This window comes from Lacerta agilis, chromosome 3, assembly GCF_009819535.1.
Source record: "Lacerta agilis isolate rLacAgi1 chromosome 3, rLacAgi1.pri, whole genome shotgun sequence".
NCBI lineage: Eukaryota > Metazoa > Chordata > Lepidosauria > Squamata > Lacertidae > Lacerta > Lacerta agilis.
The window spans coordinates 113,914,443-113,932,912 of NC_046314.1; the positions used below are offsets into that span (position 1 = coordinate 113,914,443).

The following is an 18,470-nucleotide window of genomic DNA, read 5'->3' on the forward strand; positions in this document are numbered from 1 at the left end:
AAGAGAAGGAAGAAGAGAGCTTGGGTGCTTGGCAAGAGAGAGGATGGGGCTGAACTGACTGCTCTGACAATACTGATCGAAACTTCAACCATTCCTCATCAGGCACAAAGAGCAACTGAGCGGCTGCGTCTCGTATTTCCATTCAGATACAATATTCGAAAAAGGGTGGCAATGGCAGCCTATTGCTACCGGACAACTCAGGACGATGCCAGGACTTTCGTTGCCTCGACACACACAGCCTGTCTCCTCTGCAACTCCTCCGAGATCTGTACAAACATGCCCTCTGCACATTTATTGCCGAGTCCACACACCCTCCCACAATCAAGGTGCAAGCCCCCCACCCCTGGGACCAGGCTCCTTTCCTTCCGTAACCCAGTGCCTCGTTCTCCTTTCAGCCTTGGGAGCAAAACCTTCTGAAAATATTAGTTCCGGAATGGCTGCCATTTTGAATTCGTTCTGACAACAGCAGCAGCAGCAGCCAATGTTTGCATCAATAACAGAAGGCCGTCGCTGCAACAAGTGGCCCAGAGCCACAAACTCACACGAGACCTCAGCGTTTCTTTCGAAGACTGAAGGCGGCGGAGGTGAAATTGCAAATCCGCCGACAGAAAAAAGGGGAGGCCTGTTTGAGCCAATGGCCCCGATGTTACGTTACTTTACTTGGGAAAGTGAGCTGTTCCTGCAGGCTAATTTCTCCCCTTTTTTTATTTACCGAAGTTGGCTGCTGGAACAAATTTGGAACTGGAATAACATCAAGGACAACATTATCAGTGCGGAGAAGGCATGGACCATTAAAAGGTCCCCCCAAATCCAGACACTTTGCTTGCCAGCTCCGTCTGTGATTGTACGCTAGGTCAAAATCCCACCGGAGCAGCTCTAGTTTTCCTGGTTCATTCGCTCAGATGGGTGAATCCACAACTCTCCTTCACTGGAGGGTTAGAAGGGACCCCGAGGTCATCGAGTCCAAGCCCCTTGAAATCCAGGAATGACAACCTCTGCTGAAAACTCTCCAATGAAGGAAAGTCCACCACCTTCCGAGGGAGTCCGCTCCACTTCTGAACAGCTCTTACCGTCAGAAAGTTCTTCCCGGTGTTTAGACAGAATCCCCTGTATTTTAACTTGAATCCATTGGTTGGGGTCCTACCCTCTGCAGCAGCAGAAAGGAATCTGGGGCAGCGTTGGGTTATTCTCTCAGACAGGAGACCCCAAATCTCCCCACCTCTTCACCCCCCAGCACTGAGAGGGTCCCACCTTCTGCCCAACAGGGAGAGAATCTCTCTCTCCAGGCGCCAGACTAATCTCACAACATCCCTGAGTCGAAGTCCAAGGCCCCTTGAAAGCTGGCCTACTCTGGACAAGGCAGTGCCGGGCAGGAGACAAGCAGTTGCTTATGTTTCAGTGGAGGGAGGGGGGAAAAAGAAACGAGATATGTTTTGGTCAGTAAAATCTACCAGAGAAAAAAATGAGGCTAAGACACGCCAGCAGAGCACCCGAGGATCGGGGGAAGGGGTGCAAGAAGTCAAAGGGCTGAAGATTTGCACCCGAGAGATGCTGAGCGACACGGGCCACGATCCCACCAGGAACGACTCCCGGGTAAATTCCGCTGATGTGATCGGGAAGCGGCAAAAGGCAGCGGCGATGAGTGAACTCAGATACTCGGCACAGCGGCCTTCACCACGCTGGTGCCTGCCAGAGATTTCGGAACACAACTCTCCCATCGAGCTCCCGTGGCAGTACTGATGGGAACTGTAGTCCAAAACATCTGGAAGGGACCAGTGTGGCAGAGGTACTGGAGCATCTCCCGAGCAACAGGTGAGGCTCCTTTTCACCTGAGATGCCCCAGACTGATGTTTCCCCAAGATGCATCTGGGATGGTTTGCACAAGCTTTTACATATATATATATTTCATTTCAGGCTAATCCAAGGTTATTTATATATATATTTAAAAAAGAGAAATTATCAAATACAAATATATCTATTTATTTACGGAAAAAAGTAAGAAACCCAAAGTGCTACGTCGGATCCAAGATGAACAAAAAACAAAGGAAACACACCTCTGTTTGTTTCTGCTGTTTAGAAGTCGGTTCTTTTCCTACCTAGCCAGAGCGTTCTGACCCAACCGAAGGCATATCCCTGGGCAGCCTGCCTCTCCTGAACCCGACCTCACGGCGACTCAACCAAAGAGCGCAAAAGGAAGTAGAAACTAACCCGCGTCGTGCTAGGAGGTCAACGGCAACTGGACCCCAGCTACTGAATACCTGGCTCAAAGCTAAATCCGTTCTCCGGCTTACTTATGGCTTCCAATGATTATTTCACCTGCACACACACACACACACACACACACACCGATTCAGGTTTCTGCCTCCTGAGCAACAGCAGGACAAAGAGAAAAGACACCAAAAAAAATTGCACCCGGTTTTCTTTCAGGTCAATTGTGCGGGGAACAGGCTAGAGAAGAGGCACTCTCTCTGATGGGCTAATTGTGGAGCTTGTAAGACTCGCCACCTATGTTTCCGTAACGCTTTAGGGGGGACCAGCTAACAGGCGATGGTCAAGCTTTCCTTGAGAGCACTGCGGGGTGTGGGTGTGTGTGCAGAGTAAATGGTCATAAGACTTTGGAGCCATTTCCCCAAACTTCTGAGAGCTGGGGCTGAGTTTGCTAACATAAGACCCTACCCTCGCGGAAGCCACCCTGCCTGAGTCACTGTTCCAGCCCGGCACCCTCTGCATGTGGGTCTTCTGCTAGATCTCTGTGGCCAGCAGCTCCGTTCGCAGCCCGTTGCACAGAAACCAAAGACCCAACCTCCACCCCCATCACCTCCACCAAGAGAGACTTCCTTATTTACAATGCCACCCAATGATATTACGTTCTCTCTGGGAGAAGACCCGCCTGTGGCTGCCACACAGAGACACAGCGGGCACCCTCTTCTGCAGATGGAAGCTTACAAGAGACCCTCGGCTTCTTTCAAGGTCAGCTGGCACCTCACGTCTCAGTTTGCAAGCAAAGAAGGCCGAGTTGAATAGCAGAGGGACATCACTCACTGGCAACCAGGCGCTCAAATCTCACCCGGGTCTCCCCGCCTCCCCATTCCCTGCCAAACCCCTCCACGCACCGGCCGCGAGACCCGAAGCCACGCAAACTCCCGTTCCGTGGAATCGTAGAACTGTGGAGTTGAAAGGGACCCCCAGCGGCCATCTAGCCCAACCCCCGTCAACGCAGCGACAACAGCTTCCCCCAGACTTGGGGCGGGGAAAGCATCCACGGGGGGCGTTGGGAGGGGCGGACGCGAAGCTGCACTGCCTTTTTCCTAAATCCGGATTTAAGCTGGAATCGAGGGCTGCCAGGAAGCACACACATGGAATGCAAGAGAGAGAGAGCAGCAGCAGCAGCAGCAGAGGGTTTTACGCCTAGCTGTGAGATGGGGTGCAGGGGGAGGTCAGTCGGTTTGGGTGCTTATTGGACCGGGAGAGATAATACTGAGAGTTTATACGCGGAGTCGGAGGGCACCGTGCCCTCTTCACAGGACGACGAGACCCTACACGGCTAACTTGACATACAAGAGACTGCAAAGAGTTATATTGTTAAGAAGAACACATTTTAGAGACCGGGGGTGGGGGCTGGGGGACACGGGGTGGGGCTGGGGGGGGGGGTCGGAAAAGGCTGCTAAGGTGCTACGGCTAAAAACTAAGTTTACTTTCTCGTTTCGGAGCCCCTCCCCCTCCGTCGCGTCATCAGTCGTCGTCCAGGGCCTCTGTTTTGATCTCGCTGGTTCCTTGCCGGGCCAACGCTAGGATGGTGTGGTTCACGGCTGCCATCTCCACGGCTAGTGAGATAGGGTCTTGGTGGTCGCTATGACTAGTGCTGTCATCCTGGGGAGGCGGAGGGGAAGAAGGGAGGGAGGGAAGAGAGGGAGGAAGGGAGGGAGAAGGGGAGGAAAGCCCCATTAGCAAGCAAACCATCACTTGATCGGAGTTCAGAATAAAGTCTTATTATGCAACAGTCCAAGGGCAGAAAATGACTCTAATCATCCAGTGGGTCTTATTTCCAAAGATGGCAGTGCATGCACTGGTGGGAGGGGAAGGGGGCGTGCGGAGATAACCACGTTTCCAAGGTTTTCTTAGAGGAAGGTTCCTTTGTTCCCGCATTGCAGGGGGTTGTGCTACATGCCCCTTGAGGGTCCCTTCCAACTCTTAAGACGGAAAGGAAAGAGACTAGACGGAAGGGGCAACTTCCACTCTTTCGAGTCCTGTGGGGAATTATGGAGAGGCACGAAAACCACAACGCACCTAAAAGGGAACTTTTGGGAAAGCTGGCCTCTCTCCTTCCCGTCTCTCCCAAATTCCGCAATCTTAAATTCCGCAAGCGGAAACCTGAAAATCTGCAAGCGGGACGGCAGTATGAAAATCAGAGCCAAGGGGCACGTGTCAGTTTACGCAGGCAGAGATGAGGAATGTCTCTGCAGGTTTGCCATGGGATTTGGGTGCTATTTATCAGTTTAGCAAGGCCAAGTTCATTGGCATCCAGAGACGCCATCCTAGCTAGTGATGACTGCTGGGCCCAAATGCTTGGCTCTTCAGGGCTCTGGGCGAGGGTCTTAGGGAAAAAAGCGATTCTGCAAGACCTCTGAATTGGTACAATCTAAGACCCCGTTCTCAGTGTTCTCGAAGCGACTGGCATGAGTTTGGCCAAACTGCGGGAGGCAGTGGAGGATAGGGGTGCCTGGCGTGCTCTGGTCCATGGGGTCACGAAGAGTCGGACACGACTGAACAACAACAACCAACAACAAGACCCCGTCCGTAATCTCAGTGGTAGAGACTGGTGTGCTTATCTGCACAAGCACACATAGAGCTCACATCTGGCCAAATATTTCAGGTTAAAAAAAAAAAAGACAAGGAAGGAAGGAAGGAAGGAAGAAGTGTGCAAACAAGGCATTTTTAGAACTCTGCTGCGAGTGGAGACTGCACATTGCTGGAAGTGATCTAACGCTCTCTCTCTCTTTTTAATTTCAGCTGCAGAAGACGGATATAGAAGCTTGTTTGTGGAAGGGGTGTTGACGTGCATATGAATAAAATACATGCTTATGTGTTTCTCTTTTTTCTCCCCCCCCTCTCTCTGCGGGAACATTTTGCCTTCTGTTTCAGTGTCCCAAGGATGGATGTTTTATCCATTTGTCACTCGGAGCTCAAGACACACATCAACATTTGCATCTTAGTACACTCGCAAATCAAAATAAAACATTACGCTTCAACCTGTTCTCAGGAAGAAAATGGGGGGGCAGATAATACGGGAAGAAATGTATTTTGGGGGGATAGCTACATTGAGCACCTCTGAAAAATTATTTCTGCAGCTTCGGGGCAAAATACAAGGCAAAGTGGCATTATGATTTGTAATGCTTATAACCGAATCAAGAGAGAAGGGGGGGGGGAATGTTATTTCCTTATTTATTTGGATCATAAACCCGTCCCAGCAGACAAGTTCAGTTGGTGGGGGGGAGGAACGCATGAGCTGTGTTTTTATTGTATATATTCAAGGTTCCAGTCCTCACTGAGGCCAGGAGGATCCCTGGATGACTGAGGCAAGTCCTTAGCTCTCAGCCTAATTTAACTCGAATGCCTTGATTTGAGGGGGGAGAAAAATAATGCTACACACTTCCAGTTACAGGTAAGTAGCCATGTTGGTCTGCTATAGTCAAAACAAAATTTAAAAATTCCTTCCAGTAGCACCTTAGAGACCAACTAAGTTTGTTCTTGGTATGAGCTTTCGTGTGCATGCACACGAAAGCTCATACCAAGAACAAACTTAGTTAATGCTACACACTGTGTGCTTAGTTCTTTGGACAAGAAAAAATTTAAACCAACCCAGTTTCATTCCTCTATTGAAACTATCTCTGTGCCAGCCTCCCTGCTCTAAACGTTTCTGGCACTGCCTCAGCACTTTCTGATTCATGCCAGTTTTGTGTATCTTTGTGTACTGGTGAAATGCCAATTGCTTAAACCACATAACTCAAGAACTGTTTTGGGGGGACAGGGGTGGGTGGGTGGGTGTGGAGGACTCCCTGGTCCTGAATGGGGTAACTGTGCCCCTGAAGGACCAGGTGCGCAGCCTGGAAGTCATTTCGGACTCACAGCTGTCCATGGAGGCGCAGGTCAATTCTGTGTCCAGGGCGGCTGTCTACCAGCTCCATCTGGTACGCAGGCTGAGACCCTCCCTGCCCGCAGACTGCCTTGCCAGAGTGGTGCATGCTCTGGTTATCTCTTGCTTGGACCACTGCAATGCATTCTAAGTGGGGCTACCTTTGAAGGTGACCTGGAAACTACAACTAATTCAGAATGCGGCAGCTAGACAGGTGACTGGGAGCGGCCACCGAGACAACATAACACCGGTCCTGAAAGACCTATATTGGCTCCCAGTACGTTTCCAAGCACAATTCAAAGTGTTGGTGCTGACCTTGAAAGCCCTAAACGGCCTCGGCCCAGTAGACCTGAAGGAGCGTCTCCACTCCCATCGTCCAGCCTGGACACTGAGGTCCAGCTCCGAGGGTCTTCTGGTAGTTTCTTCCCTGCGAGAAGTGAGGTTAGAGGGAATCGGGCAGAGGGCCTTCTCAGCAGTGGCAACCGCCCTGTGGAACACCCTCCCATCAGATGTCAAGGAAATAAACAACTATCTGACTTTTAGAACACATCTGAAGGCAGCCTTGTTTAGGGAAGTTTTAAATGTTTGATGTTTTACCGTTGTTTTTTTTTATATTCATATTCTGTTGGAGGCCGCCCAGAGTGGCTGGGAAAACCCAGCCAGATGGGCAGGGTATAAATAAATTATTGTTGTTGTTGTTGTTGTTTTGCCCAAGCTGCCCTCCAGCTGCTTAGCACAAAAATTCCCATCAGCCCCAGGCGGCACAACAGAGAGGATTATGTGGCCAATGGGAATGCAGCTAGGCTGGCTGGGAATGATGGTTATTGTAGTCCAAAGTGTGTAGTCTGGAGTGTGCCAGGCTAGGAAAGCTGATCTAAAGAAATCATATCCATGGGTTTATTTAAAAAAATAACCTTAACAAAGAGGAGACAAATCAGCTTCTGCCTTTTCTAACGAAGTAATTTGTGTGTGGGGGGGGGGGGTTCACACCTGAGAAAGCAGTGAATGCACACAGGTGCTGGAACATGCATGTGCTCTGAGATTAAAATGCTCTGGCCTTTAACGTCCCTTTAACTAAGCACGACAAGATTCAATGCACTGTATTAACTGGGCTCTTTTTATCTGCACCATGACATTCTATTAACAACAACAAAAAAGATGAAAAATTAAAACCACCGCCTTCATACTTGTATGGAGCCTCAGAGGAAACTTGAAGCACTGCCTAGTTATTTTTTTGTTTCTGTGTCGTTCTTCTTCCCAAACGGCAGCCCAGGGCAGTGTACAACTAAATCAGAACGCCATTAAAAAAAAATGATCCACAATGACAATAAGAAAACTAAAAACACAGCTTGAAAGTGGGACGTGCATGGAATCATTTTGCTACCTTTTGATCGCCCTTCATACAAGATCCCTAGATGAGTTGGGGCATGGAGAATCTGAACAGAATGTCGGGTATAACACACCCAAGAAAGCATTTTTTAACTGCAGAGAAGGCTTTTTTTAAGGAGAAAGAAGGTGCAAAGGTTCAGATTTTCACCTCCCTCAACGAAGAGAGAAAGAATTTAAGGGGGGGGGGACTATTCCCCCAGTTCAGCAGTATATTCTTTTGCGTTACTTCTTAAAACTTTTGAGTAATCTTTTCAACTAAAAGTGACCACGGTGAAATATGGTGCCTTCATTATATGCCTTTCCTTTGCAACCAGGCACTGGGCTGATTAACATCCTATTCCACTTTTAAATGTTTTTAGGGCGGTGGGGGGAGCTATTTGTTCTTGTTTTCGCTTTGTTCTTGTTTTTATTATGCATTTTGTGTTTTTCACCTTGTATTTTTATGTTGTGAACTGCCCTGAGATCTATGGGTGAATATACAAATTTAATATCATCATCATCATCATCCCAGGCTCGAGACACCCCATCTTGGCGCCTCTGTGGGATTCCCCTAAAAAAGGCGCCCGGAAGCCTTAAGCTAAAGGACCCCCATAGCAGAAGGCTTTCATTGCCTGGGTAGCTCAGTTGGTTACAGCATGGTGCTGATAATGTCAAGGTTGCAAGTTATCCCCCATCTGGGACAGCTGCAAATCCCTGCCTTGCAGGGGGTCAGGGAAGATGATCCTCAGGGCCTCTTTCCAGCCCTACAATTGGTGGCCAGTTTATACAGCGGTGGGAAGGGGGCTACTGGGCAACCTGAAAAGATGGCAAAGCCCTGGGCAGCTTGTGGTAAGCTCAGCGAGGAATTATCAACTTAACTGTGTGCGGCAAAGCAATCTGGTGGCCTCTTCACCAAAGCTGACCACAGTTCCATATGCTTACAGCCACAGCCGCAGACTGAAGGTCCAGGGTCACTGAATCATGCAGTTATAGCTTTAAAAAAGTAAAGGTACCCCTGACCGTTAGGTCCAGTCGCGGACGACTCTGGGGTTGCGGCGCTCATCTTGCTTTATTGGCCGAGGGAGCCTGCGTACAGCTTCCGGGTCATGTGGCCGGCATGACTAAGCCGCTTCTGGCGAACCAGAGCAGCGCACAGAAACGCCGTTTACCTTCCCGCCAGAGCGGTACCTATTTATCTACTTGCACTTCGTGCTTTTGAACTGCTAGGTTGGCAGGAGCAGGGACCGAACCATGGGAGCTCACCCTGTTGCAGGGATTTGAACCGCCGACCTTCTGAACGGCAAGCCCTAGGCTCTGTGGTTTAACCCACAGCGCCATCCGGGTCCCTAGTTATAGCTTTACAGACCACCTAATCCCACAGCTGGAGGAAAAAAATGGAGCCCGTGAAAAGCTCCGCCAGGACAGACTCCTGAGTAAGAGGGGACTGGCGATGCTCTGTATTTGCCTAGTGAGAGAAGCGGGGCATCGCGGCAGCCTTGTGTGCTGAGAATCCCGAAGTCTTTCCTCCGCACAGGGCAGAGGAGGATGGAAGGGGTTGCAATCATGCGTGGGGCGAAGGAGCAGCTGATTCCTGGCCCCATGATCCTCCTCTACGCTTTGGGGAAGGTGTGCAGAGGAGGGCGACCGAGACCGACCGAGGGTGCGTAAACCAAGCCTGATGAGGAGTGGTTGAAGGAATTGGGGATGTTTAGTCCGGAGGAGAGTGAGAGTTGAAATGACGGGCATCTACAAAGATCCAAAGGCCCATGGAAGAGGGAACAAGCCTGTTTCCCCCCTGCTCCGGAGGGGAGGACTCGAACCCATAGCTTCAAGTTACAAGAAAGGAGATTCCGACAAAAACATTAGGAAGAACTTCCTGTCGGTAAGAGCTGTTCCGGCGGTGCAACGGTCTCCCTCGGGAGGTGGTGGACTCTCCTTCCTTGGAGGTTTTTAAGGAGAGGTTGGTTGGCCATCTGCCAGGGATGCTTTGGTTGAGATCCCTGCATTTTAAGGTGGTTGGACCAGGTGGCCCTTGGGGTCCCTTCCACCTCTACAATTCTATGATTCTTTATCCATGGACTGAATATCCTTTGGTCACCCCACAGAACATCATGAGAAGGTGGACTGGGAGGGGTTCCCTTGTTGCGCATCGAGCTTCCACACCGCTAAGTCGCGATCAATGCATTCATTCCTGGGGGAGAGGAGCATGCATGTATCTCTTTGCATTCCTTGCACTGGGAGGGGAAGGGAGGGGGGAACTTGGTATATTTTTGTGCTATAAGCAGGGCTGTGTGTTCCACACCAAATGTGCCATTCAAAAGCCTAGGCGCTCAGAAATGCACCCTGAGCGTTATGCAAATATGTGTGCCTTGATCTGGGTTGTATCCTTACGGATTTTGTTCGTGCCTTCAGGAGAATTTGTAATTCGTTGGCAAGGAGCAGAGGGGTGGAGGGAGGCTGAGGAGAGGCCAAGGCTATGCAGCCAATGGCATTAGAGGGCAGGGGGGTGGCTGCCTGGCGATGGGAAACAAGAGAGCGGCCGTCACTCTGTCAAATCAAACGGGTGGCGCCCGTCCTTCCCTCCGCTCTGTTTCGCGTTGGGCTGTTCGGAGAAAAAAAAACCAACAACCCAAAACGCGACCGTGCGCACAACCCTCTGGTTTCCGAAACTTTATTGAATGCCGTTTCCAGGCTTCTCCCTCCCACTAGAACAATGAGCACTGGGAATATTTGTTGCCTCTTTCCCCCCTCTTTTTTTAAAATAAATAATATATATATATATAACAATAACACAAGGATGGATTTTCGTAGGATACACACAGCTCTGGTTACAAGGGCACACGGGAGAAACAAGGCCGCAGGTTTACTAGATGCGTGGCAGAATCTGGAGAGTGAAATCATGGCCTTGCATTTATTTATTTATTATTTTTCAAACGGAGTGTTAACTTGCTTGTTTTGAGCAGATCCTCCTGTCTTCTTCTAACTTCTCTGCTTCTCTGCCTCCCTCTGAACATCGGCCCTCCTCCTCCCCATTGCGCACTTGCCAAGTGTCCTGTTGTATGACAATAAATCCATGTGGGTGAAGGCTGGTCTGGCGAAGTGGTTTTGCTGCCTTCCCCCCCACCGTTGCGCGACAGAGCACAAAAAGCTGGGAGGGTTAATCCGGGAAGCGGAGGAGGGAGGCCTGGACCACCCCCACCACCGCCACCTTCCCACCCTCCCCAAATGAGGATCGCCGGCCACCGGAGGGAGAGACGAGCCGCTCGGGGTTGGGGGGCCACCTGGCTCGTCTCAGATACTTACCTGCTCCGAATAGTCATTCCCGTCTATGTCGTCACTGTTGGAGTGGCCTCCGGGACTTTGAACATCTATGCCATGACTCTCCAGGATTGCTGCTTCTTCGAAAAAAGCAAATGGATCCCTAAATTATCTGCTGCAAGGGTTACCGGCAAGGATGAAGATGAAGAATGGGGACCCCCCCACAAACGGGGCACGTTGTTTCTTGTAAGAACCACAAATAAGACAACCAGAGCTGTGTGTACCCCACGCTAAAATAAAAATAAAAATAAGGAGTTAAAAGTTCCTGCAACCGAGACAACCCAGATTCGGCAAAACAAGAAACTGGGCAAGCTTGCGTGGTTTGCAGGTTTGTCATGCACTTTTTTGCAGTGTTTTATTCTGCATTTTTAAATTTTATTTTGCTATTGCGCAAGGAGGGGGGGTGCCCTGATACGGGACCCTGAAATCCAGAACCCTGAGTACTACTGGTAATCTTATGCAGCCATTTCTCGGGCTCCTGAGATTTCGGCAGGCGCTATCTTTTCAGTCATAAGGGCTAGTGACTTGCCTTTCAAACGAGAGCAGCAGTTCTCAGGAAACCAAATAACGCGCCCAGTTTCTCACTTTTTTCCCTATATGGCTGTGGAAGTGCAATGCACGCACACACAATCCCTACCTAACAGGCTTCAAACCTAAAAGGCCCTTTCATCAAGAAGGGTGGAAAACTGGACTTGATTTGTAAGAAGCAACATTCATACATTTCTCTCCCTCTCTTCCTCCCTCCCTCTCTTTCCTTATGCTTGCGAATGTTCCCGGATTTATTTATTACTACTGTGGCTTGATGGTTCTTACAATACAGGCACACCATGCGAGGGGTCCCATTTTCATCTTCATTTCAATACGGCGCAAGCCCCTCTTAACGTGTGTTGTTAGGCTGTTCAGGAAGGGAGGATTGATGTGGCTGAAGAACACAATTTCCCCCCCAAAAAACACAGAAGCACTTCTGAGCTGGGGTCTTTGCTCAGATAATGGGCACCTTGCCGTGCAGTCTTAAAAAAAAAAAAAAAAAAAAACACCTAAGAAGGCCCAAACATTTTTGCCTTTCCTAACAGCGGTGGCTCTCCAACTCTGGGTGCCCCCTTCGTTGCAGAAAAGGAAGACTTCCATGTGATGTTCTATTTCCTTCCTTCCTTAGTGGAAAGCTTATATAGCCCAATGGCAGAGCATCTGGTTTGCATGCAGATGGTCCCAGGTTTAATCCCCAAAGACATCCCCAGGTGGGGATTAGAAAATTCCTGACATCCTGGAGGGCTGCTGCCCATGAGTGCAGACAATACTGAGCTAGATGGACCCAATGGTCTTATAAAGCAGCTCCCTCCCTCCCTCCTCCGCCACGAAGAGGACCAAAAGTCCAGAGAGATTTCTACATCGGGGGGGGGGGGGCTACTGAGACCATGCACTGCAGGGGGTTGGATGCTGTAGCTGCACCGAAGGCCGGGGTTGGACTGGATGTCCTCTGGGGTTCCCTCCAACCCGTACCACTTTATGACCAAGCCAAGGAAACCAGGATATATTCACCGAGGAAAAGCTTGTATTACAGAAGGGAAGACTATTCTATGGAATTCATTCATTCTGGAGCAATCTCAAGCAAATGCAAATTGGTTTCTGGAATTAACTGCACATACACAGTTCATACAGCCCTCGTTCACTGGCTTACCGCGAACGAATGAGCCAATGTGAATGAGCGAAATGCGAATGAGCTCTCCAAAGAGGAGGCTGCAGCTGCTTCACTCCTCTTCCCTGAGCGTTTTGCTTCCGTGCCACACGAAACCATGGTTTGGAGCAGCAACGCCGCCCGAGCTATAAACAAACCTCATTTACAGCTCCTGGTTTGCCTGGAGAAGAGCTAAACTATGAACCCGGGTCTAGACAGCACATTAAGGCAAACCTTTTTATATGAACGGCCATTGCATTGAAGAGCTTCTCTTTTGAGCACGTCGTTTTTAAAAAGGTGTTTTGTGTTGTTTTATTCCCCTGTGGTTCCTGAAGCATTTCAAACCCTTGGATGGTGCATTATAAATTCCGATGGCGATGAAGGGTGCGGAAATACCCAGAATGCCAACTGAATGGGGTGGGGGGGGCATTTAAAGGGATCTATCTTGTTCCCGCAGAGGGATTAAGTGGAGCCGCCAGAACTCGCCAGAAGAGCATCGCAATATCACAGCCAAACATGGCGGCAGGCTCCGGAACAACCTATCTGCAGGGAACATTTTCCTACAGTCACTTGCCTGATCCTTGGGAAGACTAGAAAACCCTTCACTGCTATCTGGAAGGCCGTATTCCCTCATACGAACCTTCCTGGGCTCTGAGATCTTTATGGGATTCCCTTCTCTCTTCTCTCAGTCCTGCCACCAACTCTGGCTCGCTTGTTATGGTTGAGGGAGAGGGTCTTCTCAGTGCACCCAGGGAACTTTGGAACTCCCTGCCTAGAGACTCCCTCCTTGTTGTGCTTCCAGTGGCAGGTGAAGACCTTCCGATCCCGACAGGCTTTTGAAAACTAACTGCTTTTAATGAAAAAGGGGCTGTTTTTTATTGCAATTATCCGTATGTTTGTTTGCTTCTCAATATTTATATTTTTACCAAAAGTATTCAGCGAGGGAGTAGTGTGAAAGAAAAGCAAAAAGCGAAATGTTGAAACAATAGAGTGTATGGGTATACAACTAATACAATTATTCCAATAAAATTATTCACATTATCCCTTTTACAAATGGAGTCCAAATACCATTATATTTATTCATACACAACCTGCGCCTACTCTGTACGTTTTAATATATATTTATATGCAGTTTATATAGAGAGTTTATATAATGATTATATAATATATATCTTTTATATAGTTTATATACAGTTTATATGGTTTTAATTCTATCAACCTTTAATTGTGGTGTTTTGTTTTTTTAAATGATTTCCCCCATAGGTTTTTAACCGTTCTTATTTTATCTGTAAGCTACCTTGAGTCCCTGTCAGGGGAGGGGGGGAAAGCAAACAAACAAATATTTGGACTCTGAGACAGCCCTGACGAGGCCTGCCAGGCATTGCGAGTGAACCAACAGCTCACTGTTTCACATACCTAAGTTCAAGTTCAAGGTATAATTATATATTAGTACACGAAGCCATTAGAAACTGGGATCAGCTTACCGATGAGATCACCTCCCCCCCCCCACCACCACATGTATCCACCTGACCACATAAAATTGGTGGAACTGGCATGGCTACAGGTGCCACACAAATGCCCATTCTGCGTTTTGATTGTTTAGGGTGGCAGCGCCTACACTTTGGAACTCCCTGCCTCTTGAGATCGGGCAGGCAAGGCCTTCGCTGAGCTCTTTTCGGCCCCTGCTAAAAACGTTCTTCTTTGGACAACCCTGTTCAGGTATCTAGAACGCTGGTGCAAATTCTAAGTTGCTTTTAAGTCTGCTGTTAGATGAACTCTTTGAAAGTTGCAAATTATAGCTGTTCCTTTTTGTTCCTGTTCTCTTGTTTTGCGTTTTTTGCAAATCGCTTTGAGGGCTTTAAAAAAAAAATCCACAGTTGTATAATTTTTAATGAACTTAATAATAACAATAATAAATACCTAACGCTCCCTCACTCCTCCGGGTTGCAGGTGAAGGAATCTCGCCTGCCACTACGGATGTTTTCAAAGGAGGAAGAGCAACCTGAAGTTTTCCTGGAGCACATAATTTGAAACCTCTCAAACCTTTAAAGCGGCTTAGGAGGGGAATTGCACCCACAAACACCAACCGCTTTGGAGACACCTGGACTTCAGCCTATGAAATGTCCCAGTGGGGCAGGGGGAGTGGGGCGAGCGATCTGTTTTGACCAAGCCCCCTAAGATTCCACGTTCAAAATGTCCTCATGACCCTTCCACGCTCCCCTTTAAAGAACGCCAAATCAAATCCCATCTCTCGTGGGCAGCTCCTTAAGGCGCTTGTGATACATTACCAATGTTTGCTCTCCTCTTGATTTCCTTCCTTCGGTTGGCGAACCAGTTGTACACTTTGAGAGAGGTGACTCTTTCCAAGTCGGACAGTTTCTTCCCTGCATTAAAAAAACACACACACACCCCAAAACAAGCTGTGTCAACGTGTATTTCGCACGGGGTACCGAGGTTTTTTTTTTGGGGGGGGGGGTTAACCACACTCAGGCACACAAACCCCTCTTTCCCTACCTGGTTTCTGAATCACTGCATTACAAGCATTTGCAATTTCTTCCCTCTTGGCCTCATCGGGATATTGATTCTCATTGAAGTAGCTGCGGAAAAAAGGAAAGGGTCGTTTCTTTTTGGGACGCCAACAGCCCCTTCTCCCCCAACCCTCAAAACAAAACACGGGCTTCTGAGAAACCTTCGTTGTGTGTGTGTGTGTGGGGGGGGGGGAGAAATCACCACCCTTGATCTTGCAAGATATCAATTCACTCCTGAGGCTATCCCTGCTAAAGCAACTTTCTCTGCCCTTTCTCTATAAGCCCACGTGAAGCTTCTCTCCGCAAACTTGACCTTTCTCTTCCCTCGCAGAAACTGTACTGTTTCTCAGCCTTCTATTGGTGGCACCAAGCCAACACACCCACCAAGACATCCCACCGATTCCATGAGCTGCAGGAAGGGAGGGGGGAAGGAGGGGGAGGGAGGGACACTCTTGTCACAGGTGGGTGGCAGGTAAGAGCCCTCAAATTCCAATTCTTTTTTCCATGGCCTTTGGGAAGCAATGAGTTTGGAACAGAGGCAAGGCGGGGGGAAGGAAACGAAGGAGGAAGCAATTGATCACAAAGGCTCAGGGATAAACCTTCTTCCCAAATGCAATTGTGTTTTCTAGACAATAGGTCTTTGTCCATGGAGTTTTCTTGGCAGGGATACTGGAGTGGCTTGCCAGTTCTTGCTACAGGTGGATCACGTTTAGTCAAAACTCTCCACTATGACCTGTCCATTTTGGGTGGCCCTGCATGGCATAGCTCATAGCTTCTCTCAGTGGTTCAAGCCCCTTCGCCACGACAAAGCAGTGATCCATGAAGGAAGGCTAGTCGCCGAAGAATTGATGCTTTTGAATTATGGTGCTGGAGGAGACTCTTGAGAGTCCCATGGACTGCAAGAAGATCAAACCTATCCATTCTGAAGGAAATCAGCCCTGAGTGCTCACTAGAAGGACAGATCCTGAAGCTGAGGCTCCAAGACTTTGGCCACCTCGTGAGAAGAGAAGACTCCCTGGAAAAGAACCTGATGTTGGGAAAGATGGAGGGCACAAGGAGAAGGGGATGACAGAGGACGAGATGGTTGGACAGTGTTCTCGAAGCTACTAACATGAGTTTGGCCAAACTGCGAGAGGCAGTGAAGGATAGGTGTGCCTGGCATGCTCTGGTCCATTGGGGTCACGAAGAGTCGGACACTCTAAACAACAACAGACAATAGGTGCCCATCGGCATGCCAGTGGCTGATCATGGAGGTAATTAAATGATCTCCTTTGTGCAGGACGACAGTAAAGGATTGAAAGGGAAAGTGGGCGGGATCCATGGGCAGATACAGGGAAAGGGGGGGGGAATCCTTGAGGTTTCATTTCCACAATGCTACTGAGGTTCAATACAGTCATGTTTCTAGTCCTCAAGGATGTGGAGGCACTCTCAGTCACAGGCTGGAGGTGCTTGCTAGTATCTCTAGTAAAGATAAAGGGACCCCTTACCATCAGGTCCAGTCGTGTCCGACTCTGGGGTTGCGGCACTCATCTCGCTCTATTGGCCGAGGGAGCTGGCGTTTGTCCGCAGACAACTTCTGGGTCATGTGGCCAGCATGACTAAGCTGCTTCTAGCGAACCAGAGCAGCGCACGAAAACGCTGTTTACCTTCCCGCTGGAGTGGTACCTATTTATCTACTTACACTTTGACGTGCTTTCCAACTGCTAGTTTGGCAGGAGCAGGGACTGAACAATGGGAGCTCACCCCGTCGCAGGGATTCGAACTGCCAACTTTCTAATTGGCAAGCAGTAGGCTCTGTGAATTAATCCACAGCGCTACTGGCCCTTATTTTCTGCCATTTTTCTGAGCACCACAACCACTATTATTCGCTCCTGCTTAGTTAATGCCAGCGGCCTGTGATGAAGACTGCTCCATTTCAGGGTATTCGCCTGACAGCTATGTTCTCTCTCCAGGATACTCCATTCCGTGCCCACTTAGCAAACTCAGCCCATGGGCCCCACTTTGCAGCTTGAGAGTCAGGGGTGGGTCTCAGGTCTGGAGACTCACCGGTCTAACCCATGGCTGGGCTTAATGTGACACGTTAACCAGGCCAGTGTCTCTCAGCCTAGCCTACCTCGCAGGGTTCTTGTGGGAACAAAAGGGGGAGAGGTCAAGAACCTTAGAGGTCACCTTGATCTCCTCAAGGAGAAAGGTGGGCTGGGAATAAGAAAATGAAATCATAATAAATCTTTCGGGCCACAGCTGCCTTTAGCCCCAGTCTGACAGTTGTGGTATTCCAAAACGTTATGAGAGTGCCAAGTTGGTCTAGGTGAGCCAATATGGAAGAGATTTGGGGCAGGAGAGAGACAACTCACTTCTGTAAGGATTACTGAGAATCAGATGCGAATCGCTTTGCAACACCTGCCGGCAGCAACATTAATACAACACTTTCATTTTGCATTTCCCTACAGTGAGAGCTGTTCGGCAGTGGAATTTGCTGCCGAGGAGTGTGGTGGAGTCTCCTTCTTTGGAGGTCTTTAAGCGGAGGCTTGACAGCCATCTGTCAGGAATGCTTTGATGGTGTTTCCTGCTTGGCAGGGGGGTGGACTGGATGGCCCTTGTGGTCTCTTCCAACCCTATGATTCTATGATTCTAATGTTACTCTTGGGATGCGGGTGGCGCTGTGGGTTAAACCACAGAGCCTAGGGCTTGCCGATCAGAAGGTTGGCGGTTCGAATCCCCGCGATGGGGTGAGCTCCCGTTGCTCGGTCCCAGCTCCTGTCCACCTAGCAGTTCGAAAGCACGTCAAGTGCAAGTAGATAAATAGGTACTGCTCTGGCGGGAAGGTAAACGGCGTTTCTGTGGTTTTGCCAGAAGTGACTTAGTCATGCTGGCCACATGACTCAGAAGCTGTATGCCGGCTCCCTCGGCCAATAAAGCAAGATGAGCGCCGCAACCCCAGAGTCGGACACAACTGGACCCAATGGTCAGGGGTCCCTTTACCTTTTAATGTTACTCTTGTGAACCGCTTTGCAATCTTTTGATGAAGGGAGGCATTCAAAACTAATAAATTAAAATAAACACTCGCCCTGAGCTTCTGGGGTGGAGCAGGCCTTAAATTTGCACAAACAATCAAGTAGGCTTCCTGCCTGAACCTCCATTTACTCCCAAAGTGACCTCCTGGCTCTCCTCGCAGCAGAGAGCAGGCCACCCTCACGAGACCAGGGCAAGGATAGCATATTTTATTGGGGGGGGGGCAACAAACAAGGGGATATTCGCGCAGGTAAAAGAGGAGGGGCAGGGTAGAAGACTGCACAGCCATGAGAGAGATCACACCATGCAGTTTATCTAAAACCACACCCATCCTGCAGCTACGAGCGCAGACGTCCGCTCGCTGCTCCTCTTTAACCTTCAGCTCGTAAATATTCCGAGAGAAGTTTTTAAGAAGCGGGGAGGGGAGGGGACGGAG

The 18,470-nt window shown here is 49.2% G+C and overlaps 1 protein-coding gene across 11 annotated transcripts in view; it reads right to left on the reverse strand.

Annotated features, from left to right (window-relative positions):
- Window positions 1-3,617: 3,617 nt before the first annotated feature.
- HMBOX1 (homeobox containing 1) overlaps window positions 3,618-18,470 on the reverse strand; it is a 35,992-nt gene continuing 21,139 nt past the window's right edge. The window contains exons 5-10 of one of the 11 annotated variants that reach the window (XM_033145170.1): window positions 15,009-15,091; window positions 14,783-14,878; window positions 14,415-14,465; window positions 10,805-10,893; window positions 10,452-10,553; window positions 3,618-3,870 (exon numbers count right to left, since the gene is read on the reverse strand). In XM_033145170.1, the coding sequence (XP_033001061.1) occupies window positions 3,733-3,870; window positions 10,452-10,553; window positions 10,805-10,893; window positions 14,415-14,465; window positions 14,783-14,878; window positions 15,009-15,091 (559 nt within the window). In that variant the 3' untranslated portion in view covers window positions 3,618-3,732. Of the gene's footprint in view, window positions 3,871-10,451; window positions 10,554-10,804; window positions 10,900-14,414; window positions 14,466-14,782; window positions 14,879-15,008; window positions 15,092-18,470 lie in introns of all 11 variants that reach the window. The other 10 variants (XM_033145169.1, XM_033145168.1, XM_033145174.1 and 7 more) reach the window with 10 other exon arrangements.